Raw genomic sequence first — 25,511 nt, forward strand, 5'->3', positions numbered from 1 at the left:
AGTGGAAGGGGAGGCGGAGATAGTGGTAGCGCTGGACGCGGAGAAGGCATTTGACAGGGTGGAGTGGGAATACTTGTGGGAGACGTTGGAAAGGTTTGGGTTTGGGGAGGGATTTATCAAGTGGGTAAAACTGCTCTATTCAGCTCCGATGGCAAGTGTGGTAACAAACGGGAGGAGGTCAGAATATTTTGGGCTCCATCGAGGTACTAGGCAGGGATGTCCCCTATCTCCCTTACTCTTTGCATTAGCGATTGAGCCGTTGGCGATGGCACTGAGGGGTTCAGGGGGGTGGAGAGGACTGACAAGGGGAGGGGAGGAACATCGGGTCTCGCTCTATGCGGATGATTTGTTGTTGTATGTGGCAGACCCGGAGGGGGGAATGCCGGAGGTAATGGGGATACTAGCGGAGTTCGGGGACTTTTCGGGATATAAATTAAATCTGGGGAAAAGTGAGGTCTTTGTAATACACCCGGGAGACCAAGGGGAGGGAATTGGGAGGCTCCCCTTCAAAAGAGCAGTTAAAAGTTTTAGGTATTTGGGGGTGCAGGTGGCAAAGAACTGGGGGACCCTACACAAGTTGAACTTTTCCAGACTGGTGGAGCAGATGGAGGAGGAGTTTAAGAGGTGGGACATGGTGCCGCTGTCGCTAGCAGGGAGGGTGCAGTCAGTTAAAATGACGGTCCTCCCGAGGTTCTTGTTTTTGTTCCAGTGTCTGCCCATCTTCCTCCCCAGGGCCTTTTTCAAGAAGGTAACGAGTAGTATCATGGGGTATGTGTGGGCACATGGCACCCCGAGAGTTAGAAGGGTCTTTTTGGAGCGGAGTAGGGATAGTGGAGGGCTGGCGTTACCCAACCTTTCAGGATATTACTGGGCGGCAAATACATCGATGGTACGAAAGTGGATGATGGAAGGGGAGGGGGCAGCCTGGAAGCGCATGGAGAGGGCGTCCTGCGGCAACATAAGCTTAGGGGCACTGGTAACGGCACCATGGCCGCTCCCTCCCACGAGGTATACCACGAGCCCGGTGGTGGCGGCCACCCTCAAGATCTGGGGGCAGTGGAGGCGACACAGGGGGGAAGTGGGAGGTCTGATAGGGGCACCACTAAGAGGGAACCACAGATTTGCGCCGGGAAACACAGGAGGGGGATTCCAGAGCTGGCAGAGGGCGGGTATTAGACAACTGAGGGACTTGTTTATAGAGGGGAGGTTTGCGAGCCTGGGAGAGCTGGAGGAGAAATTTGGGCTCCCCCCGGGGAACACGTTCAGGTACCTCCAAGTGAAGGCATTTGCCAGACGACAGGTAGCGGGGTTCCCCGCGCTCCCCGACAGGGGGGTGAGTGATAGGGTGCTATCAGGGGTCTGGGTCGGGGAGGGGAAGATCTCGGACATCTATAAGATTATGCAGGAGGTGGAGGAGGTACCAGTAGAGGAGCTGAAAGATAAGTGGGAGTTAGAGCTGGGGGAACAGATAGAGGACGGGACATGGGCAGACGCCCTGGAGAGGGTTAACTCGTCGTCGTCATGTGCGAGACTAAGTCTCATTCAATTTAAGGTACTGCATAGAGCCCACATGACGGGGACAAGGATGAGTCGGTTTTTCGGGGGTGAAGACAGGTGTATTAGATGTTCGGGAAGCCCTGCGAATCATGCACATATGTTTTGGGCATGTCCGGCACTGGAGGAGTTCTGGAAGGGGGTGGCAGGGACGGTGTCGAGAGTGGTGGGGTCCAGGGTCAAGCCAGGATGGGGACTTGCGATCTTCGGGGTTGGGGTGGAACCGGGGGTACAGGAGGCGAGGGAGGCTGGAATATTAGCCTTTGCGTCCTTGGTGGCTCGGAGGAGGATCCTGATTCAGTGGAGGGACGAAAGGCCTCCGAGTGTTAACACCTGGTTAAACGACATGGCAAACTTCATCCAATTGGAAAGGATCAAATTCGCCCTGAGAGGGTCGGTGCAGGGGTTTTCCAGGCGATGGCAACCCTTCCTAGACCTCTTGGATCAGAGATAGAAACTGAGGCCATGACAGCAGCAACCCGGGGGGGGAGGGGAGGGCGGGAGGGGGGGAGGGGGGACAACGACGAAGGAAGTACGGTAGCGGCGGTGGCACGGGCAAGGCCTGCCCGAGGACGCTGCTAGAAATGATAAGTTGGTCTGACTGCCGGTTCGCCGGCGGGGGGGGGGGGGGGGGGGGGGGACGCGCGGGTAGGGGGGGGGGGGGGATTCTTTTTCTTTTTCTTGTTAAGTAGGGGGGTTTGACTTTGTTTTGTTATAATTTAAATGTAAATGTAGGGGGGGTTAAAATGTTTGTATTTTGAAAAATTCAATAAAAATTATTTAAAAAAAAAAAAAAAAAAAAGAAGGCGTACGGTGTGTTAGCTTTTATTGGTAGAGGAATTGAGTTTCGGAGCCATGAGGTCATGTTGCAGTTGAACAAAACTCTGGTGCGGCCGCATTTGGAGTATTGCGTGCAGTTCTGGTCGCCACATTATAGGAAGGATGTGGAAGCATTGGAAAGGGTACAGAGGAGATTTACAAGGATGTTGCCTGGTATGGAGGGAAGATCATATGAGGAAAGGCTGAAGGACTTGAGGCTATTTTCGTTAGAGAGAAGAAGGTTAAGAGGTGACTTAATTGAGGCATACAAGATGATCAGAGGATTAGATAGGGTGGACAGTGAGAGCCTTTTTCCTCAGCACAAGGGGACATAGCTTTAAATTGAGTGTAGATAGATATAGGACAGATGTCAGAGGTAGGTTCTTTACTCAGAGAGTAGTAAGGGCGTGGAATGCCCTGCCTGCAATAGTAGTGGACTCGACAACACTAAACGCATTCAAATGGTAATTAGATAGGCATATGGACGATAAGGGAATAGTGTAGAGGGACTTTAGAGGGGTTTCACAAGACGGCGCAACATCGAGGGCCGAAGGGCCTGTACTGCGCTGTAATGTTCTATGCTCTATGTTCAGAGTATAAAACCTACTGGAAACCAAGTTTGTTTTTTCAACTTTCTTTTACAGCATCAGCACAGTGCATTATATTGACTGGTCACAGAACCTCCGTTGTTTCCAAAAAGTGTATTATATACTTCATAGTTTTCAACTTTTTAGTACTTAGTGCATATGAATGGAACCGTTTTCTAAATTAATTTAGAATTGAATTTTCTACATTTGTAAACATACTTGTCATTAATTCTTAAGGTCAGCATTTATTTACCAGTTTTGAAGATCATGAAGAGTGTTGTGGAAAGAATGAAGAATCTTGCGAACCATGTTGTAAGTTTGTATCTTAAATACTGCATTAATTAAGTTTCTATTATGTTTGTTTTTGTTTCCATTTGTTGAACCCATTGCCATCTTAATTGCTGAAGACAGCATAAGTAACATTGTTGAAGTATTTCATTTTCTTGTCAATAAACACAATGAATAAGGGGTATGGAGCAGGCCACTTAGGACAGAGATGAGGCAAAATTTCTTCACTGGGGATTGTAAATCTTTGGAATTCTCAAACCCAGAGGGCTGTGGATAGCCAGTCATTGAGCTTATTAACACTAAAATTGATAGATTTTGCGCACTGAGGGATCACGAGATGTATGAATACGGTGGAAAAGGGTAGTGATGTTGTCTTATTCTTAGGCAATCACTCGCTAATGAGTATGATTGTCCACCTATGAAACGTTAGTGCTCATGAGTTCTGTAATTCATATATCTGATTATATTGTGCTCCTTTAGTGCCTGTTCAATCTGTTAGCGCGAATCATGAACAGTTTTACATCAGCATGCTGCACTCTTGCGTTGCCTGTACTGCTATTCTCTGCAGAAGGATGGTGGTTACAGGTGCACGTGTCACTTGCAGAACTGACTCCACTGAATGGGCGGCACGTTAGCACAGTAGTTAGCGCTGTTGCTTCACAGCGCCAAGGACCTGGGTTCGATTCCCGGCATGGGTCACTGTTTGTGCGGAGTTTGCATGTTCCCCCGTGACTGTGTGTCTTTCCTTCGGGTGCTCCAGTTTCCTCCCACAAGTTCCCAAAAGGCATGCTGTTCAGTGAATTGGACATTCTGAATTCTCCTCTGTACCCGAACAAGCGCTGAAGTGTGGCGACTGGGAGATTTTCACAGTAACTTCATTGCAGTGATAATGTAAGCCCTCTTGTGACACTAAGAAAGATTATTATTATGGAATATGCTGCTGATCAGCGTTTTGGCATTACTTTGTGGATTGGCCTTCTGAAGCAGTGTTGTGCTTTTCTATTTTTTGTTCAGAATCTGTGAATTTTTGTCATCACAACAGGTCTGCTATGGAATTGCAAATGGTGAGACTGAGGACATAATTGTTTCAGGATAGGGATGTGTGTTCTGTGTAATGGCACATAGTAAATGAATGAGACATTCATTTTTTATTCAATGTCATTGGGAAATTTTGCTGATGCTTTGGAGATTAAATTCCACAACTGTACACTAAATGAGGGGATCGAATTTATTTGATTTTCTGATTAAGTATTTATTTAATCTACTGTTTGATTATGAATTTATCTAATGATTCATTCTTTATTTGTTTATTTTTACTTACCAATAATAAGTGGGCATTTGATTAGCTGCTCCGTGCCTTAGATAATTTTTCTATGCTACTGAAGCCCGTAACTATTCCCTAACATTGGGTGTTTGGCAATGCTGCGTTAAAGCTGTTAAGGTGTAAGAGTATGGGGGTATCCTTTGCTTAAAAAGCAATGTAGAGCAGGACCCTGACATTTTTGCTGAACTAACACAGTGGAACAGTGATTGGAACTACTGCCTCAGCCCCAGAGATCCGGATTCAATTCCGTCCTTGGGAGACTGTCTCTGTGGAGTTTGCACGTTCTCCCTGTGTCTATGTGGGTTTCGTCCAGATTCTCAGGTTTCCTCTCACAGTCCAAAGATGTGGACTTGTGGATAGGTGGATTGGCCATTTCAAATTGCCCCTTAGTGTCGAAAGGTTAGGTGGGGTTACAGGGATAAGGCGGGGAAGTGGGTCTGAGTGGGTGCTCTTTCAGAGAGTTGGTGCAGACTCGATGGGCCGAATGGCTTCCTTCTGCACTGTAGGTATTCTAACTGGACAAGAATGTGAGTTTTGGCTCACTGATTTTTGGTATCTGTTAGCGAGGAAGTTAGATAGTTCTTGGAAGTGTGTCACTTCCAAAGCCTTAAATTTGTTTTTTCAACTAAATGCAAATTAGTATCAGGAAGACAGTGTCTCAACTTAAAATGCAATCTGACATTTATGCGGTATCTATCATTATCTTTAATTGCAACTTCATTGTTCCAAACAGTACATCATGTGTTCTTGCACCCCCTCTCTCATCCTCTTGGCCTTGAGTAACACCCGAATAGCGCATTTAAATTTGTCCTCCAGCTTTAGTTAATTTTGAAAAATAACCAGATTTGTACAGCCTGAGAGAAATATTTAATACTTTGCCTTGCTTCTTTGTTCGTGTGCATGGAAAATTGTGCACATGACACCTGCTCAAATATCTTTTGGTGATGGTCAAAATCTCAAGTCACAACATTGGCTTTTTGGAGAGGTTGAACCTTTCAAGGACTAAATGAAAGTATGGAAAGACATAGTTGACATTTAAGTGGATACATTTTGCTACATATTGTCAAATATGTATTTTTTTAATGTTTTAATTTATTCAATTCCTTATCACAAGTATTAGACAATCTTAATTACAAAAGGAGAAAATGGTGTGCAAATAATTTTTGAAGTGTTTATAATTCAGTTGATTAATTCAAATAACAATGGGTTGATGTATCATTTTCCCATTACAAAGAATAAAGAAAAGTACAGCTTCGGCCCTCCAAGCCTGTGCCGACCATGCTGCCCATCTAAACTAAAATCTTCTGCACTTCCTGGATCCGTATCCCTCTATTCCCATCCTATTCATGTATTTGTCAAGATGCCCCTTAAATGTCACTATCGTCCCTGCATCCACCACCTCATCTAGCAGCGAGTTCCAGGCACCCACTACCCTCTGTGTAAAGAACTTACCTCGTATATCTCCTCCATACCTTGCCCGTCGCACCTTAAACCTCTGTCCCCTACTTATTGACACCTCTACCCTGTGGAAAAAGCCTCTGACTATCCACTCTGTCTATGCTCCTCATAATTTTGTAGACCTCTATCAGGTCGACCCACAAGCTCCGTCGTTCCAGTGAGAACAAACCGAGTTTATTGAACTGCTCCTCATAGCTAATGCCCTCCGTACCAGGCAACATCCTGGTAAATCTCTTTTGCACCCTCTCTAAAGCCTCCACATCCTTCTGGTAGTGTGGCGACCAGAATTGAACACTATACTACCACGTGTGGCCTAACTAAGGTTCTATACAGCTGCAACATGACGTGCCAATTCTTATACTCAATGCCCCGGCCAATGAAGGCAAACATGCCTTATGCCTTCTTTACTACCTTCTCCACCTGTGTTGCCTCTCTGTTCTGGACCTGTATAACTAGATCTCTCTGACTGTCAATACTCTTGAGGGTTCTACCATTCACTGTGTATTCCCTACCTGCATTAGACCTTCCAAAATGCATTACCTCACATTTGTCCGGATTAAACTCCATCTGCCATCTCTCTGCCCAAGTCTCCAAATTATCTCAATCCTGCTGTATCCTCTGACAGTCCTCATCACTATCTGCAATGCCACCAACTTTTGTGTCGTCTGCAAACTTACTAATCAGACCAGTTACATTTTGCTCCAAATCATTTATATATACTAAGAACAGCAAAGGTCCCAGCACTGATTCCTGCGGAACACCACTAGTCACAGCCCTCCAATTAGAAAAGCACCCTTCTATTGCTACTCTCTGCCTTCTATGACCTAGCCAGTTCTGTATCCATCTTGCCAGCTCACCCCTGATCCCATGTGACTTCACCTTTGGTACCAGTCTGCCATGAGGGGCCTTGTCAAAGGCCTTACTGAAGTCCATATAGACACCATCCACTGCCCTACCTACATCAATCATCTTTGCAACCTCTTCGAAAAACTCTATCAAGTTAGTGAGACACGACCTCCCCTTCACAAAACTGTGCTGCCTCTCGCTAATACGTCCACTTGCTTCCAAATGGGAGTAGATCCTGCCTTGAAGAATTCTCTCCAGTAATTTCCCTACCACTGACGTAAGGCTCACCGGCCTGTAGTTCCCTGGATTATCCTTGCTACCCTTCTTAAACAAAGGAACAACGCTGGTTATTCTCCACTCCTCTGGGACATCACCTGAAGACAGTGAGGATCCAAAGATTTTTGTCAAGGCCTCAGCAATTTCCTCTCTTGCCTCCTTCAGTATTCTGGGGTAGATCCCATCAGGCCCTGGGGACTTATCCACCTTAATATTTTTCAAGACACAAAAACACCTAATCTTTTTGGATCTCGATGTGACCCAGGCTATTTACACACCCTTCTCCATACTCAACATCCACCAATTCCTTCTCTTTGGTGAATACTGATGCAAAGTATTCATTTAGTACCTCGCCCATTTCCTCTGGCTCCACACATATATTCCCTTGCCTGTTCTTCAGTGGGCCAACCCTTTCCCTGGCTACCCTCTTGCTTTTTATGTATGTGTAAAAAGCCTTGGGATTTTCCGTAATCCTATTTGCCAATGACTTTTCGTGACCCCTTTTAGCACTCCTGACTCCTTGCCTAAGTTCCTTCCTACTTTCCTTATATTCCACACAGGCTTTGTCTGTTCCCAGCTTTCTAGCCCTGACAAATGCCTCCTTTTTCTTTTTGACGGGTCCTACAATATCTCTTGTTTTCCAAGGTTCCTGAAATTTGCCGTATTTATCCTTCTTACCGCACAGGAACATGCCGGTCCTGAATGCCTTTCAACTGACATTTGAAAGTCTCCCACATGTCAGATGTTGATTTACCCTCAAACATCCGCCCCCAATCTAGGTTCTTCAGTTCCCACCTAATATTGTTATAATTCACCTTCCCCCAATTTATCACATTCACCCTAGGAGCACTCTTGTCCTTGTCCACCAGCACTTTAAAACTTACTGAATTGTGGTCACTGTTCCCAAAATGCTGCCCTACTGAAACTTCTACCACCTGGCCGGGATCATTCCCCAATACCAGGTCCAGTACAGCCCCTTCCCTAGTTGGACTATCTACATATTGTTTTAAGAAGCCCTCCTGGATGCTCCTTACAAACTCTGCCCCGCCTAAGCCCCTAGCACTAAGTGAGTCCCAGTCAATATTGGAGAAGTTGAAGTCTCCCATCACAACAACCCTGTAGCTTTTACTCCTTTCCAAAACCTGTCTACCTATCTGCCCCTCCATCTCCCGCTGGCTGTTTGGAGGCCTGTAGTAAACCCCCAACATTGTGACTGCACCCTTCTTAGTCTGATCTCTACCCATATAGCCTTGCTGCCCTCTGAGGTGTCCTCCCGTAGTACAGCTGTGATATTCTCCCTAACCAGTAGCACAACTCCACCACCCCTTTTACATCCCCCTCTTTCCCGCCTGAAACATCTAAATCCTGGAACGTTTAGCTGCCAATCCTGTCCTTCCCTCAACTAGGTCTCTGTAATGGCAACAACATCATAGTTCCAAGTACTAATCCAAACTCTTAAGTTCTTCTGCCTTACCCATTATACTTCTTGCATTAAAACATATGCACCAGTCCCGCTGTTTTCAGCAACATCTCCCTGTCTGCTCTTCCTCAGAGCCATACTGGCCCTATTCCCTGGTTCTCCCTTGATGTTTTCACCTTCTGACCTATTGCTCTGGTGCCCACCTCCCTGCCATACAAGTTTAAACCCTCCCGTGTGACACGAGCAAACCTCGCGGCCAGGATATTTATGCCTCTCCAGTTTAGATGCAACCCGGCCTTTTTATACAGGTCACACCAACCGCGGAAGAGCTCTCAGTGGTCCGGATAATGGAAACCCTCCCTCCTACACTAGCTGTTTAGTCACGTGTTTAGCTGCTCTACCTATTTCTAGCCTCACTGGCACGTGGCACAGAGAATAATCCTGAGATTACAACCTTAGATCCTGTCTTTTAACTTTCTGCCTAGCTCCCTGAACTCCTGCTGCAGGACCTTATGACCCTTCATGCCTATGTCGTTAGTACCAATATGTACAACGACCTCTGCCTGTTTTCCCTCCCCTTCAGGATGCTCGTTACCCATTCTGAGACACCCTGGACCCTGGCATCAGGAAGGCAACATACCATCCTGGAGTCTCTTTCATGTCCACAGAGGTGCCTATCTGTTCCCCTGACTATAGAGTCCCCTATGACTATTGCACTTCTGCGCTTTGACCCTCCCTGCTGAACATTAGAGCCAGCCATGGTGCCACTGCTCTGGCTGCTGCTGTTTTCCCCTGATAGGCTATTCCCCCCAACAGTATCCAAAGCGGCATACCTGTTCGTGAGGGGGGGCAACCACAGGGGATTCCTGCACTGACTGCCTGCCCCTTCTGGTGGTCACTCATCTCTCTGCCTGCACCTTGGGTGTGACCATATCTCTATAACTCCTATCTATGATGCTTTCTGCCACCTGCATGCTCCGAAGTGCATCCAATTGCTGCTCCAACCGAACCACGCGGTCTGTGAGGAGCTGCCATTGGTTACACTTGCTGCAGATGTAGTCAACCGGAACGCTGGAAGCGTCACAGATCTGCCACATCTCACAGTTGGAGCACTGCACCCCACTGAGTGACATTTAAGCACTAATTAATTAATTTAACATAAACACTTGAATTATTGTAAGATTGAGTTACAATTAACTGTATAGCCCTGACGCTAAATGATTTTTACTGTAAAATTAAATGCTCAATACTGTTCACTGCCCTCAGGTTTAGTTACTCCACTATCTAGTTAATCAATTAGATTTTTTTTTTTTTGCAATATTATTTTTTCCCCCCAAATTTAACAAATCCCCGTCCAGCCAATCAGGTCACAGCTTTACTGTGATGTCACTTACAGTTTCTCCCCCCCCCCCTCTCTCTGGTTCTCTCCCTGCAGATTAACAGTTGCAAGCCAGGAGAAAGGAAACAAAACGGTAGGGAAAATGTTTACATACACAATCCATTCTAAATGGCTGCACGGTATGTTTCTATTATCAATATTTTACAATGAAATTGAAGTCCCAGAGGACCAGAGGCTATTCTTCCCCTTTTTTTTTAAATTTAGATTACCCAATTATTTTTTCCAATTAAGGGGCAATTTAGCGTGTCCAATCCACCTACTCTGCACATTTTTGGGTTGTGGGGGCGAAACCCACGCAGACACGGGGAGAATGTGCAAACTCCACACGGACAGTGACCCAGAGCCGGGATCGAACCTGGGACCTCAGCGCCGTGAGGCGGTTGTGCTAACCACTAGGCCACCGTGCTGCCCTAATTCTTCCCCTTTTTGACAGAGAGCTGACTGGTGGTGATTTGATCTGAGAGTCACTACTCCTCATGCAAGGGACAAGGTTGAGAAGGCGGGGCCTCAGCCAGTACGGGAATTTAGCCCGTGCGATTGCATGACTCCACATCAGAATCCAGTCGTCCAGCCAACTCAGCTAACCAATCCCCAACATTTTACATTACAGAAAGCATTAAAAGGGCAAAACTAAAGGCTCTGTATCTGAATGTGCATAGCATTTATAACAAAACAGATGAACTGAGAGCGCAGATAGAAATAAGTTTGATCTGATACAGCCAATGCAGAGCTCTGGCTGCAGGATGACATAGATTGGGAACTAAATATTGAATGATGCATGACATTTGGGTCGGAAAGGAAGATAGAGAAAGGTGGTGGGATGCCTCTGTTGATTAATGATGGTATTACACAATGGAGAGGGTGACGTACGTTCAAGAAACCAGATGTAGAGACAGTTTTGGTAGAGATAAGAAATGACAATGGCAAGAAGTCACTTTTGAGAGTGCTGTACAGGCCTTTGGTAGGACTGAGTATAAAGAACAAAGAAAAGTACAACGCAGGAACAGGCCCTTTGGCCCTCCAAGCCTGTGCCAATCATGGTGCCCTAACTATTTCCTCCCTATTCATGTACCCATCCAGATGCCTCTTGCTAATTTGCCTGCTTCCACCACATCCTCTGGCAGCACGTTCCAGGCACCCACCACTCTGTGTGAAAAATTACCCTGCCCATCGCCCTTTAACTTTCCCCCTCTCACCTTGAACCTGTGCCCCCATGTAAGTGACACTTCCACCCTTGGGAAAAGCCTCTGACTATCCATCATGTCTATGCCTGTCATAATTTTGAGGACCTCTATCAGGTCTCCCCTCAGCCTCCGTCATTCCAGTGAAAACAATCCTAGTTTATTCTACCTCTCCTCATAGTTAACACCTTCAAGACTAGGCAATATCCTGGTGAACTTTCTTTGCACTCTCTCCAAAGCTTCCATGTCCCTCTGATAGTGTGGTGACCAGAACTGCACACAATACTCCAAATGCGGCCTAACCAAGGTTTTATATAGCTGCAACATGATTTCCCAACTCCTGTGCACAAAAGCCTGGCTAATGAAGGCAAGCATGCCATATGTCTTAATCACCTTGGCCACCTGTGTTGCCATTTTTAGGTGACTTTGGACCTGCATGCCCAGATCCCTCTATGTTAATGTTCCAAGGGTTCTGCCATATACTATAAAATTCACACCGAGATTTGATCCTCCAAAATGCATCACCTTGCATTTGTCCACATTAAACTCCATCTGCCATTTGTGTGCTCAAGTCTCCAATCTAAGTATACCTGTTGTATCCTCCGACAATCCTTGGCACTATCAGTAACTCTGCCAATCTTCGTGTCATCTGCAAACTTAGTAATCAGACCACCCACATTTTCCTCCAGATCAGTTATATATACTACAAACAATAAGGGTCCCATCACTGATCCCTGCGGAACACCACTAGCTACAGATCTCCGTTCTGAAAAATACACTTCCACCGCTCCTCTCTGTAATAACAATAATCTTTATTATTGTCACAAGTAGGCTTACATTAACACTGCAATGATGTTACTGTGAAAATCCAATAGTCGCCACACACTGGAACCTGTTCAGGCACACTGAGGGAGAATTTGGAATATCCAATTCACCCAACAAGTCTTTTGGGACTTGTGGGAGGAAACCGGAGCACTCGGAGAGTACGTGCAGACTCCGCACAGACAGTGACCCAATCCAGGAACGAACCTGGGACCCTGGCTCTGTGAAGCAACAATGTTAACCACTGTGCCACCGTGCTGCTGTCTTTAACCAAACCAGTTCTGTATCCATCCAGCCAGCCCATCCCGAATCCGATGTGATTTTAGTTTTTGCACCAGTCTGCCATGTGAAACCTTGTCAAACGCCTTACTAAAGTCCAGGTAAACTACATCAGCATCCCTTCTCTCATCAACTTTCTTTGTCACCTCTTCAAAAAATTCAATCAAGTTGATGAGACATCACCTTCCCCATACAAAACCATGCTGCCTTTCACTAACTAGTCCAATTTCCTCCAAATGTGCATATATCCTGTCCCTCAGTATCTTTTCCAAAAGCTTCCCCACCACTGATGTCAGGCTCACCAGCCATAATTTGCTGGATTATCCCTGCTTCCTTTCTTAAACAAAGGATGAAATAATGGGAGCTTGTCAGAAAGGTATGGGATTATCATGCAGGATTTTAATCAACATAGTGTTTTAAGGACAGTTTCTTCGAACAGCACATTCTGGAGCCAACCAGAGAACAGGCTATATGAGATCTCTTGTTGTGAAACGAGACAGGATTAATTGATTATCTCATAATGAAGGCGTTCACAATATGATGGAATTTTACATTCATTTTGAGGGGAAGGGGAATAGGTCTGAGACTAGTATTTTAAACTTAAATAAGGGCGATTAGGAGAGCATGAAAGTAGAACCAGCTAAAGTGAGCAGGCAAATGAGGTTAAAAGATATGTCAATAGAGATGCAATGGCAGACATTTAAAGGGATATTTCTGAATACTCAGATACATGCCAACAAGAAAAAGAAATTTGAAAGGGTGGGCCCATCATGTGAACAAAAAAAGGTTAAGATAGTATCAAACAAGAAAAACATAATTGCACACGGTTGGGCATAGAATATACAGTACAGAAGGAGGCACTTCAGCCCATCGAGTCCACACCAGCCCTTGGAAAGAGACTAGACTAATATCAAGAAAGCAGAGTGGTGCAGCAGAAGCATGCTGGGCCCATAGCCCAAATGTCAATGGATCAAAGCTATTCTCTGCTATTGTTCTGTTAAGAGGGTTTGGAAAACCACAGCACAAAGAGAATATCTGTCAGAAGCAAAGAGGTAATAGCAACAGGAATGATGACCAATTGCTGTGCTCCATTTAGGACGGCACGGTGGCACAGGGTTAGCACTGCTGCTTCACAGCACCAGAGACCCGAGTTTGATTCTCACCTCAGGTGATCGTGTGGAGTTTGTACATTCTTCCCATATCTGCATGGGTTTCCTCTAGGTGCTCCAGTTTCCTCCCACAGTCCAAAGAAGTGCAGGTTACGTGAATTGGCCATACTAAATTGCCCCTTAGAGTATGATTGCAGGAATCGGACGGGGATTGGGCCTCGGTGGGGTGGCCTTCTGAAGGGCCGGTGCAGACTTGATGAACCGAGTGGCCTCCTGCACCGTTGGGATTCTGTGATTTTGTGAATGGGTGGGTTGTCCTCTGAGGAAATGTTGGACAGGCTAGGCTTGTAACTACTGGAGTTCAAAAGTGTAAGAGGTGACTTGATTGAAACCTTCAAGATCCTGAAGGAGCTTGACAGGGTTTATGTGGAGAAGATATTTCCTCTCATGGAAGAAACTCAAACTAGGGGGTCGCCATTTTAAAAATAAGAGAATAGCCCATTTAAGACATGAAATGAGGAGAAAGTTTTTCTCTGAGCGAAACGGGTCTTTGGAATTCCCTTCCTCAAAAGGCAGTGGAAGCAGAGCCTTTGAACATTTTTAAGGCAGAAGTAGATAGGTTCTTGAAAATAAAGAGGTTGAAAGATTATCTGGGTACACAGGGTTTTACAGTTAAATTAGATATGATATTGTTGAGTGGCAGAGCGGGCTCGAGGGCCCAAGTGGCCTATTCCTCCTAATTTGCATGTCTGTAATTTTTTTACATAGGTGTATACCATATCCAAGATTTGTACCAGTTTGTTTTTATACTTTTTAAGTTAATTACTATGAAATCTTGGCGTTAGCATGTCGCTGTGTTGACCAGGTCCACCTCACCATTTAGTGTTTACTTGTGCTGCTGCCATTTGGCCAGTATTGGTATATTGATTTTATGTAACTCACTCATGGCACAGTTGTCCAAAATAACATCAATGCTGGCGGTGCCAAATGTTGGAAATGACATAAAATGACGCAAAGTTGGAGATCATTTTCAAATTTCCATTCCAGGTGTTTTCTGTAAGTATAATTTTGGTTCATTTATCTTAATTAATAGAGGGGAATGAAAACTTTTCATCTTGTTTGAAAATCCCACTTATTGAGGGTGTTGTTATTGTTTTGGTTGGAATTCTGTCTATACTCCATTATGAGGCAAACAGTAAAGTAGAAGTGTTAAAAATTACAGATTATTGGCCCAGCAAGTTCAAGTGACTCATTTTATATTTGTACATATAGATCTTGTGACTCGATTTGGCATGCTCTCCTTTGGTGGCTGATTAAATGTTGAATGCCTTGTGGTTTTCAATGATTATTCTTTCATTGGTGGATTTGGATCCATGAAAGGAAGGGCAGTGATCCAGCAGTGGGACAGAATGTTGCTACTGAGAGGTGGAAAATCTTGCAACTACAAGTGGAACACCTCTTCTAATTATTGCCCGCATAAATTCAGCCTTCCGCTCTCAAAACTGTCACAGTACATTGGAGAGTTTTCAGTATTAGCGTTAATGATAAGTATTGTGTGCAGTTCTGGTCGCCACATTATAGGAAGGATGTGGAAGCATTGGAAAGGGTACAGAGGAGATTTACAAGCATGTTGCCTGGTATGGAGGGAAGATCATATGAGGAAAGGCTGAAGGACTTGAGGCTGTTTTCGTTAGAGAGAAGAAGGTTAAGAGGGGACTTAATTGAAGCATACAAGATGATCAGAGGATTAGATAGGGTGGACATCGAGAGCCTTTTTCCTCGGATGGTGATGTCCAGCACGAGGGGACATAGCTTTAAATTGAGGGGAGATAGATATAGGACAGATGTCAGAGGTAGGTTCTTTACTCAGAGAGTAGTAAGGGCATGGAATGCCCTGCCTGCAACAGTAGTGGACTCGCCAACACTAAACGCATTCAAATGGTCATTGGATAGGCATATGGATGATAAGGGAATAGTGTAGAGGGACTTTAGATGGGTTTCACAGGACGGTGCAACATCGTGGGCCGAAGGGCCTGTACTGCGCTGTAATGTTCTATGTTAAATGAAAGACTTGATAATTTTGCCTTCCAGGTTATTGAAGCCAATCAGAATGGAGAAATGAATTTGAAAATTGATACTGATTTAGTGTCAGTGACGACACATTTTAAAGATCTTGGGAATCCCCCTTGGGGTAAGTGTGTAAAAATATTTGTGCAAATTTTGGGGGGGATAATCTGGGAAAGCTTAAAGTTTGTCAAATTCCTAGTAAAGTTTAGAAGGTTTGCAGAACTGTGGTAACTACCACTTAACATCTATTTCCATGTTCTAAAGTGGGAAATCAGTTCAATGGAATGAGTATCCAGTGTAATCAGTGTACTATTGGAAGACTGTTATCTCTAAGTCCTCGTTTGTTTCAGCCCCATCTTATTTGGAACCTGCATTTTTTTTCTGCCCACTAAATTCTATTTCCTCTACACTGTTTTATGGATACAGATCTATAGGTATATGTGTGCACATATAAATGTACTTAGTATCTGAAGGGAAGCTCCCTTCTCAAGTGTAAGCTGTGGTGGAGAAACACACGTTTGTTTAATTATTAATTATTCTCTAATTTTGATGTTCTCTATTTTGACGCATCTTGTCATATTCCTATCTTCTATTGTTGACACATTTTTGTCGCTTGTACATCGCTGAATGCTAAAATATGGAACAAGCAATGGGTAAAGCATAAGCATCGTAAAAATAATAAATATTAACACGGAATCATGAATTTATTTTACCAGGCTAAATTATCTAAACTGATGTCTTGCGATTTGGAGCTTATGCAAAATATATGATGTCTCTTGTCTTTTACTGGGAACTGCAAAAAGTATGAGACTAAAAGCAAATTACTGCGGATGCTGGAATCTGAAACGAAAGAGAAAATGCTGGAAAATCTCAGCAAGTCTGGCAGCATCTGTAGGGAGAGAAAAGAGCTAACGTTTCGAGTCCGATGACTCTTTGTCAAAGTATGAGACTGGTTGTTTCCAACAGTGACTCCGTGTCACTGTATGTGTTACTTGGAAAGTCCCAAGCTGCGCCTGCCCAGCCTGGGTAACATGTAGCCAAAAGAAAGCCCTTGATACCAAGGATAGTGTCTGGATCATATTGATGATGGCAAATGAGGATGGATTTCACTGGAGATAATTGGTGCTAGAAGTCCTGGCTTTGATTCTGTCATGCAGCTACTGCCATCCAAAAGCTAAAATCCAGACTAGGCCATTAGACATATTAAGAAAATCTGAACATGAATCAGTTCCTTGAAGGGTTCAGAGAGGCACTTCTTTTCACACAGCGGGTAGTGAGTGTCTGGAATGAGCTATAAGAGGCAGTAGTAGAGGTGGATACAGTTTTGTCTTTTAAAAAGCAGTTATATGGGTAAGATGGGTAGAGGGATATGACCCAAATGCGGGCAATTGGGACAAGCTTAATAGTAAAAACTGGGTGGCATGGACAAGTTGGGCCGAACGGCCTGTTTCATTGCTGTAAACCTCTATGACTCTGAGTTCATTTTTCTATTGCACCTATAAGATTTTCAAGTTCAGTTTTAGCATCAACCTTATAATTAAACTGATGTATAATCCAACTGATGTGTTAAATATTATTCCTAACAGTTGAAGAAGGTACGCAACCTGATTCCTTCCAAGTAAGAGATCCAGCGAACATGGCTGAAGCAAGGATAGACATAAAGAGACTTCTTCAATTTCTTGCCGGACAGCAGGTCAATCCAAGCAAAGCCATATGTAGTGAGTTGAGATTATTTTTATCCAACCGTTAACAATTTTTGAAAAATATATTTTTATTCTCCTTTTTCACATTTTCTCCTATATTTACCCCACCAACAATAAGCAGTAACGAATATAATGTCAATCCCCACATCAACAACAATCCCATCCTCCCACCAATCCCCAAACAACTGCCCGCATGTTAACATGAACAAATAAGAAAAAGGAATCAGGAATCACCCATAGTCACCATTAACACATACAGTCCCCCTCCCTCCCAACCCCCCCCAAATATTTGATGTTATCCAATTCTTGAAAGTGTATAATGAATAACGCCCATGAATTGTAGAACCCCTCTATCCTTCCCCTCAGTTCAAACTGAGCTTTCTCCAGAGTCAAGAATTCCAACAGGTAGGGCCAGGGCACAGGCTGGAGAGGCTGCTCTCCATCCCAACAGGATCTGTCTTTGGGCGATCAACAAGGCGAAGGCTACAACATCTGCCTCCGCACCCATTTCCAATCCCGGCTGGTCCGATACCCCGGTCCTGTTTCACGTGCGCCACTTTAGAGATTATCCTAAAAACCTCCTTCCAGTAATCCTCAGCTTCGGACAGGACCAAAAGCTATGAACGTGATTCGCGGGCCTCCGCCCGCAACGTTCACATACATTTTCTATCCCCTCAAAAAGCCGGCTCACCCTCGCCCTTGTGAGGTGTGCTCTATATACCACCGTTAGCTGTATCAGCCCCAACCTTACGCACGAGGTGGAGGTGTTCACTCTCCGGAGCACCTCACACCAGAAACGCTCCTCCATAACCTCTCCCAACTCTTCCTCCCACTTTGCTTTGATCCCTTCCAGTGGTGCCTTCTCCTCTTCCAAAATAGCCCCGTAAACCGCCGACACTATCCTCTTCTCCAGCCCCCCTGTCGTCAGCACCTCCTCCAGCAATGTGGAAGCAGGCTCCACTGGGAAGCTCTGTATCTCCTTCCTGGCAAAACCTCAAACTTGCACGTATCGAAACAATTCCCCCTGCTCCAGCCCATACTTCGCTTCCAGCTCCTTCAATCCTGCAAACTGACCCCCAAGAAACAAATCTTTTAGTGTCTTAATCCCCTTCTCTTCCCATTTCTGAAAATTTGCATCCTACTTCCCTGGCTCAAATCTGTGGTTCCTCCGAATCGGCATTTCCCTTGACCTTGGTCCCAACCCGAAATATTGACAAAACTGCCTCTAAATTGTCAATGAAGCTATTATTACCAGACTCCTGGAGTACTTCCCCGGGGCTATCGGGAGCGGCGCTGTTGCTAGCGCCTTCAATCCCGACCCCCTACACAAACTCTCCTCCATTCTGACCCACTGGGGATCAACCCTTCTGACCCAGCTCCGCACCTTCTCCACATTCATCGCCCAGTAATAATACATCAGGTTCGGAAGACCCAAACCTTGGAGTGTGATTGCAGGAATCGGACGGGAATTGGGCCTCAGTGGGGTGGTCTTCCCCTCTGCAGCAGCACCTTTCTAACTCTGACCAACTTCCCTCCCCAGGTAATCATTGAACGAGGTAATCATTCCTTCAATCTCTTTAAAAAATCGGCAGGCATTGGAAAATAAACAGAAATAGCGGCAACATGTTCATTTTAACCGCGTGTACCTGCCCAGTTAGTGATAGAGGGAGACCATCCCACCTTGCCAGATCAGCTTTCACCCTCCCCACCAAACTAGAAATGTTTTACTTACGGAGCCGCCGCCCCCCCCCCCCCCCCCCCCCCCCCCCACACACCCCCCGGCCAAGACAGCACAAAATACTCACTCTTGTCCAGATTTAATTTGTACCCCGAGAAAGACCCAAACACCCGCGCAGCTCCAAAAGTCGTCCAATTGACACACTCGGTTCCGACATGTATAACAACAAGTCATCGGCATATAAGGGCACCCTATGTTCTATTGCCCCCCCCCCCCCCCCCACGCACTATCCCTTTCCATACCCCCGAACTTCTTAACGCAATGGTCAGCAGCTCAATCATGAGTGCAAACGGCAGGGGGGTGGAGGGGAGCATAGGACATCCTGCCTAGTCCCACGGTGAAGAGAAAAGTATCCCAAGCTGATGCTATTTGTGCGGACACTCGCACTCGGCTCCTTATACAGTAGCTTTACCCAGTCCACAAATCGTGGACCAATCCCAAACCGCACCAGAACTGCCATCAAGTACCCCATTCTACCCGGTCAAACGCTTTCTCGGGATCCAATGCCACAACCACCTCTGTTTCCTTCCTCTCCGCCGGTGCCATAACCATGCTCTTAACCCTCCTAACGTTCAAAAAGAGCTGCCTCCCTCTCACAAGTGACGTCTGATCTTCACCTATCACCTTTGGGAGGCACTCCTCCAGCCTACCTGCCAGTACCTTCGCCAATACCTTTGCGTCCATGTTTAAAAGTGATATGGGCCCATACGACCCACACTCCTTCGGATCCTTCTCTTTTTTTTTAAATTTAGGGTACCCAATTCATTTTTTCCAATTAAGGGACAATTTAGTGTGGCCAATCCACCTACCCTGCACATCTTTGGGCTGTGGGGACGAAAATCATGCAGATACGGGGAGAATGCGCAAACTCCACACGGACAGTAACCCAGAGCCGGGATCGATCCTCGGCACCGTGAGGCAGCAGTGCTATCCACTGCATCACCGTGCTGCCCCTCCATGTCTTTTTTAAGTAGCAGGGAAATTGATGCCTGCCCCAAAGTTTGTGGTAACACTCCCTTCCCTATCACCTCCTCAAGCATCCCCACCATCAGGGGTGCCAGCTTAAAATGTTCTCAATTTTGACTAACAGTATTAGATGTTGGATAGAATATACAGCACCAAGCTATTCATTCTACATTTCTTCTTGTCTTCTTGCTCCATATGAGTCTCCCGACACTATCAGAATTTCATCTCACTCAATCAAGAGATTATCTTTTATTCCCTGTCAATAAAATTGAAAATGGCTGCTAGCTGTAATTTATATTGTAGGATCAGTTCTCAGATCAGGATCATTCTTCATCATCTGCACAATAAAGGATTGTATCCTTGTTTGGTCCGGGGGTCCACTGAGCATGTTGATAAAATTGTAATGATATTGCATCTAGGCAGTGTTGTAACAATATTGCATTCGGATGGCACTATAGTCTCCTACGTCATAGCATATCAGACCTCAGCACTATTGTAGCAGTTAATTTTTCTCTAGTTATTAAAAATGTTAATTGGGCTTTCAGAATTGAAGTACTGGTTTGAAGTTGACTGATGAAGCGTGTATCTTTTGGAGACAACAGACAAGACTGCAATCCAAAGTAGCAAATGACAAACAGTCAACCCTGACCTACTGCTGCGTCATAATGATAGGTGCACACAAACCAGGAATATGAATTTTCAGCAAAGAGGAAAGAATAGGGTATTAAAATTTCATGTTCTCGTGTGTGTCTACATGTGTAAGTATGTGCTGTTACTATGTCCCATTGTGTGTGAATATAATGGCCCAAATCTTCCGATCAGCATCGGAAAAGCTGCGTCAGACGCTGATTGGACAGAAAAATACCCACTTACCTGGATCCCTTTAAAAAGGCCAGACTTCCAATCATGATGCACAAGAACTCATTCGGCACAGGGATCCACGCAAAGAGCTTTCTAGGGCGCAATGTAGACATACTACCAAATCTAGAGATCCCTGGTTATCCAGCAAAAAGTGTAATACTGTAGAAAGCCTCGGGGAGCATAGAAAGTACACGGCATTAATTATGAAATTAATTAGGAAAATGAAGAGTGGTTATGAAAAAACATTAGCAGGTAAAATCAAAATCCAACGGTATTTTACCAGTACTTGAAGAGGAAGAGAACTCAGGAAAGGATAGGATCTATCATAGATGTACATGGTAACTTTTGTGTTGATGCAGAAGAGGTGGGCATGGTTCTCAATGAGTACTTTGTCTCTGTCTTCACCAAGGAGAGAGATGATGCACATATTCCAGTTAATGAGGAGTGTAACATTTTAGATACAATAAACATTATGAGAGAGGAAGTACTGGAGAGATTGACGTCCTTGAAGGTGGATTACTCACCAGGACAACACAGATTGTATCCCAGGATGTTCGAGGAAGCCAAGGAGAAAATAGTGGATGCCTGATGATCATTTTCCAATCCTCACTGGATCCAGACAAGATGCCAGAGGATTGGAGATCTGTGAACATTGTACCAATATTTTAAAAGGGTGAGAAGAATAAGTCAGATAATTATAGGCTGGTTAATCTGACTTCAGTGTTGGATAAATTATTGGAAACCGTTGAGACACAGTATAAATTGTCACTTAGTAATTCAAGCACACATTGATCAGGGAAAGTCAGCATGGTTTTGTCAGAGGAAGATTGTGTCTTATTAGATCAAATTTCTTGAGATAACCAGGAGGATTATTAAGGGTAGTGTAGTCTGTGTTGTCCACATGGATTTTAGTAGTACATTTGACAATGTCACATGCCAGACTGATCAGAAAAGTGAAATCCCACGGAATGCAGAGGAAAGTGCGAGTTGGATCCAAATCGGCTCAGTGACAGGAAATAAAGGGTAATATTTGATGGATGTTTTTTGCAAATTAAAAACTGCTTCCAGTCGTGTTCTACAGTACTCCGTGTTGTTTCCTTATCATGCTTCCCACATTTAAGTCCAAATTATTTATACATACAACATCCCAGCAGACAGCAGGAATCACTGGTCAAACTCCCAGAAAGTGTGAACTGAGCCAAATCTGAAAAGCCAACTGCTGGTTAATTTCACGAGGGCATCCCAAGAGAGGGAATGATAAGGAAATTTGTATATAGTGCAAAAAATGGCCATGTTGTTGATAGGGAAAAGGAAAGCTATAGCCACCTGAATGAAAATGATTTGGTTGACTGGATGAAAAAATGGCAAATGGAATTCAATCCAGAGCAGTGCGAGATAATATATTTGCGAAGGACAATTAAAGCAAGGGAGTACACAGTAAACGGGGGACTTTGAGAGGGTAGAGGAAATGAGGGACTTTTAGAGTGCATATCCACAGGTCCCTGAAAGTGGCAGGACAGATGGATAAGGTGGTAAAGAAAGCGTATGGAATGATTTCATTTATTGGATGAGATATTATACAAAAGCAGGTAACGGGAAACAGGTGGGAAACTTGAAGCAACAGCCATCATTTGTGTTGAGAGGTTTTGAAATCTAGAAATTATGTCCTCGGCTTCTTGTGATGATTTTATAGTAAAGTAAATGTTTATTAAGAAATAGGAAAACGCAATAAAATAGAAAAACACTTTAAAAAGACAATGGCGTCACACAGTATCAATACTTTAAACAGTGCCCAACAATCTTAATTTAGCCACCTTCAGAGCTTGGCATTCTCTACTGTTCAGCAACACTGTATATATTTTAAGGTCTATAAAGATTGAATAACTTTGACCTCTCTTGGGATGCCCTCGTGAAATTAACCAGCAGTTGGCTTTTCAGATTTGGCTCAGTTCACACTTTCTGGGAGTTTGACCAGTGATTCCTGCTGTCTGCTGGGATGTGAAACAGCTTTCCTTCATAGGTTTCAGTATCTCCTTAAATACGTTCTTTCCCTTTTGATCTCTCTTATTTTCTTTGGAACTGCTCTCCCAGAATTAATTAACTTAATCTCTTTACTTCAGCTTTTAGAATTTAAGGAAAAGTAAACTTACTTTATCCGTACTTTACCTGTGACACCTTTCTTTTATACTTTGCATATCTTATCCTTTGAATCAAAGCAACCCATTTAAATCTAATCATGTTCTATATCCATTCTTACTATGTTACATTGGGTGAACATCCTGCTAAGTGCATTAACATATGAAACTCAGTTTACATTCACACAGTCACACTGTCCCTTTCTTTAATTACCACACATATACCCCAACAGTTAAACAATGACAAGAATACTACCAACAGAAAAATATTACAATTTCTTGGGTTTTCTGAATAGGTTTTCGTGATACGGGTTTGAAAACTGCGGCTATGAGGAAAAATCGGATAGGCTACGATTGTTTTCCTAAGAAATTAGGAGACTGAGGGGTGACTTGAGGTGTACCAAATTGACCGAGATAGGGTAGACAAGTGTGAGAGTGGATGTTCATTTTTTTCATATTCTTTTTGGGGGTGGGGGGGGGGGGGGGTTGTATTCTGTAAGTAAAGTTGTGTGCCTATGTGTAAATTATTTAATTAAGCTGGGAAAAGATTATTGGAGCCCTTCTGTCCAGAAGTGTTGAGGGAAAAGGATTTACGGTGCTATATGCCTGCATTTGTGCGGAGACATTCCTGGTCAAGTATCTTTCTCGTAAATATGCTAGGTTTAAAATGTGCATGAGGAGATATCTACGGATTTGTTGTTTTCAGCTGTTAAATTTCAAAGGGAAGTATAAAAAAAACTTTTAAAGCTTCCAACGGTTTTATATGTAAACAATGAGACGGATTCTCCGCATCAGCTGGGGGAACAGATGTATTGGCATCAGTGTCCTTGAAGTAGCCAAAAGCACCAACACCGAAGCCATGGTCATTAGAAACCAACTCCACTGGACTAGCCATGTGCTCAGGATGAGAGGGTCCCAGCGACCAAAGCAAATCTTCTTTGCCGAGCTCAGGGAATGCTCCCAAAAGCTTCCTTATCAAATCAATATCAGTTTTGCCTTGGGGGCAATATAACTGTATTTTATTGTTACACAACTAGAAATATTTTAATTTTAAAATCTCCAATTAATGGGACCAAATGGTTACAAATCCCTTGGACCTGATGATCTGCTTCCTAGAGTTTTAAAAGGGATAGCTACAGAAATGTGAATTAATTGGTTTTAATCCAATTCAGAATTCCTTGCATTATAGGTACCGGAATCGGTGAGGGGTTTGTGCTGATTTGCCAGTTGTAAAACACCATGGGCTCCACGCTGGCATCGGCACCTAGCCGCAGAAATGGAGAATCTAGCCCATAGTTCTTGTGTATAATTACCGAGATTTTAATTGTCATATTAATCACCGATTTAAAATGAATGCTTGCTTTATGCATGTGTGTTTAATAAAACTTGTTCAATTTGAGTTTTAGTTGCTCTTTAATAAAATTATGCATTTTCTTTGCAGATATAGTGAGTAAAAAAGTTATTCATTTTGTTTTACTACATGAGGATGTGTCGCTTCAGTACTTTATACCAGCTCTTGCTTGAGAATCCTCAAAAGAACATTTAGCAACATCACAGATACCCGCAGAAGTATCAACCTTGCTTGAAATGAATGGGCATCCCACCTGAGAAATCCACCCTGCAACAAGACATTTAGAAACGGTGTCAACATTTGATCTTGCCATTGCAATAAACTTTTCAATTTCAGATCTTTGAAAAAGTGTTGCTCGATAATGATGTCTAATTTCAGAGTCAATGCAGATGGTCTGTTTTAATATTTATTCCACTCTGCCTGAGAGATTTGTCTGATTCACTGCAGCTTTTAACAGCTACTGAAGATCTAACTCACTTTTTCAAGCATTCTCTTAAATGTATTGTTATATCTGATTTCAAAGTGCAAAATTGTATCTTTTTTTAAAAACTGCGACGGCCCAGTGGTGTTATTGCTTTGCTGTATATTCTTTATCTTTCACATCTAAGGAATCACTTGGGTTCTTGCAGGTTCCAAACAAAATGCCAGCAATTTTTGCACATTTTCTTTGGAATTTTCTTGCCCAGTTATATCCGTGTTTTTTTTCCCTTGCATTATATTACTGACAATTGGTTTATTTATGCGGTTACCGGTTCAAAAATGTTGAGTCAGAATTATTTTTACCCTTGGCTGTTTCTACATTTTCAATAAAAACTTGAAAAAGAACATGATGCATTCAGTTACAGAATGATTGTAGCAAATGGAACCATTTGGCCCATCATGACCATTCCAACTCGCTGCAAAAACAACTCCGCTAGTCCCACAACCTTTCCTCATAACTCTGCAATTTCTTTCTCTTCAGATAATTATCCAATGCCCTTTTGAAATCCATAATTGAAACTGACTCCAGTACACTGAACCAATGCATTTGGATCCTAACCACTGCCTGCGTGTGTTCGTTATTCCGCAAGTTGCCCAGGGTTTCTTTGTTAATCACCTTGAATCAATGTCCTCTGGTGCTTGATATTTGTACTAATTGGAACAGTTTCTCTCTCTGTCTGATCCCCTCATTATTTTGAACGCTTCAATAAAATCTGCTTTCAACATTTGATTCTCTAAAAGGAAAACACTGCAATAGCAAAGTCTGGTTTCAATCCATTAGGAGGGGTTACTGGGTTACGGGATAGGGTGGACGTGAGCGATTAAGTGGGTCGGTGCAGACTCGATGG

The 25,511-nt window shown here is 43.9% G+C and overlaps 1 protein-coding gene across 1 annotated transcript in view; it reads left to right on the top strand.

The window, feature by feature from the left end:
* Positions 1–25,008, top strand: part of hus1 (HUS1 checkpoint clamp component) — a 62,629-nt gene extending 37,621 nt beyond the window's left edge. The window contains 4 exon segments of the mRNA XM_038797761.1: positions 3,198–3,272; positions 15,454–15,553; positions 17,016–17,147; positions 24,274–25,008. Coding sequence (XP_038653689.1) covers positions 3,198–3,272; positions 15,454–15,553; positions 17,016–17,147; positions 24,274–24,356 — 390 coding nt within the window. The 3' untranslated portion in view covers positions 24,357–25,008.
* Positions 25,009–25,511: the final 503 nt, after the last annotated feature.

Source organism: Scyliorhinus canicula, chromosome 5 (genome assembly GCF_902713615.1).
Source record: "Scyliorhinus canicula chromosome 5, sScyCan1.1, whole genome shotgun sequence".
Lineage (NCBI taxonomy): Eukaryota > Metazoa > Chordata > Chondrichthyes > Carcharhiniformes > Scyliorhinidae > Scyliorhinus > Scyliorhinus canicula.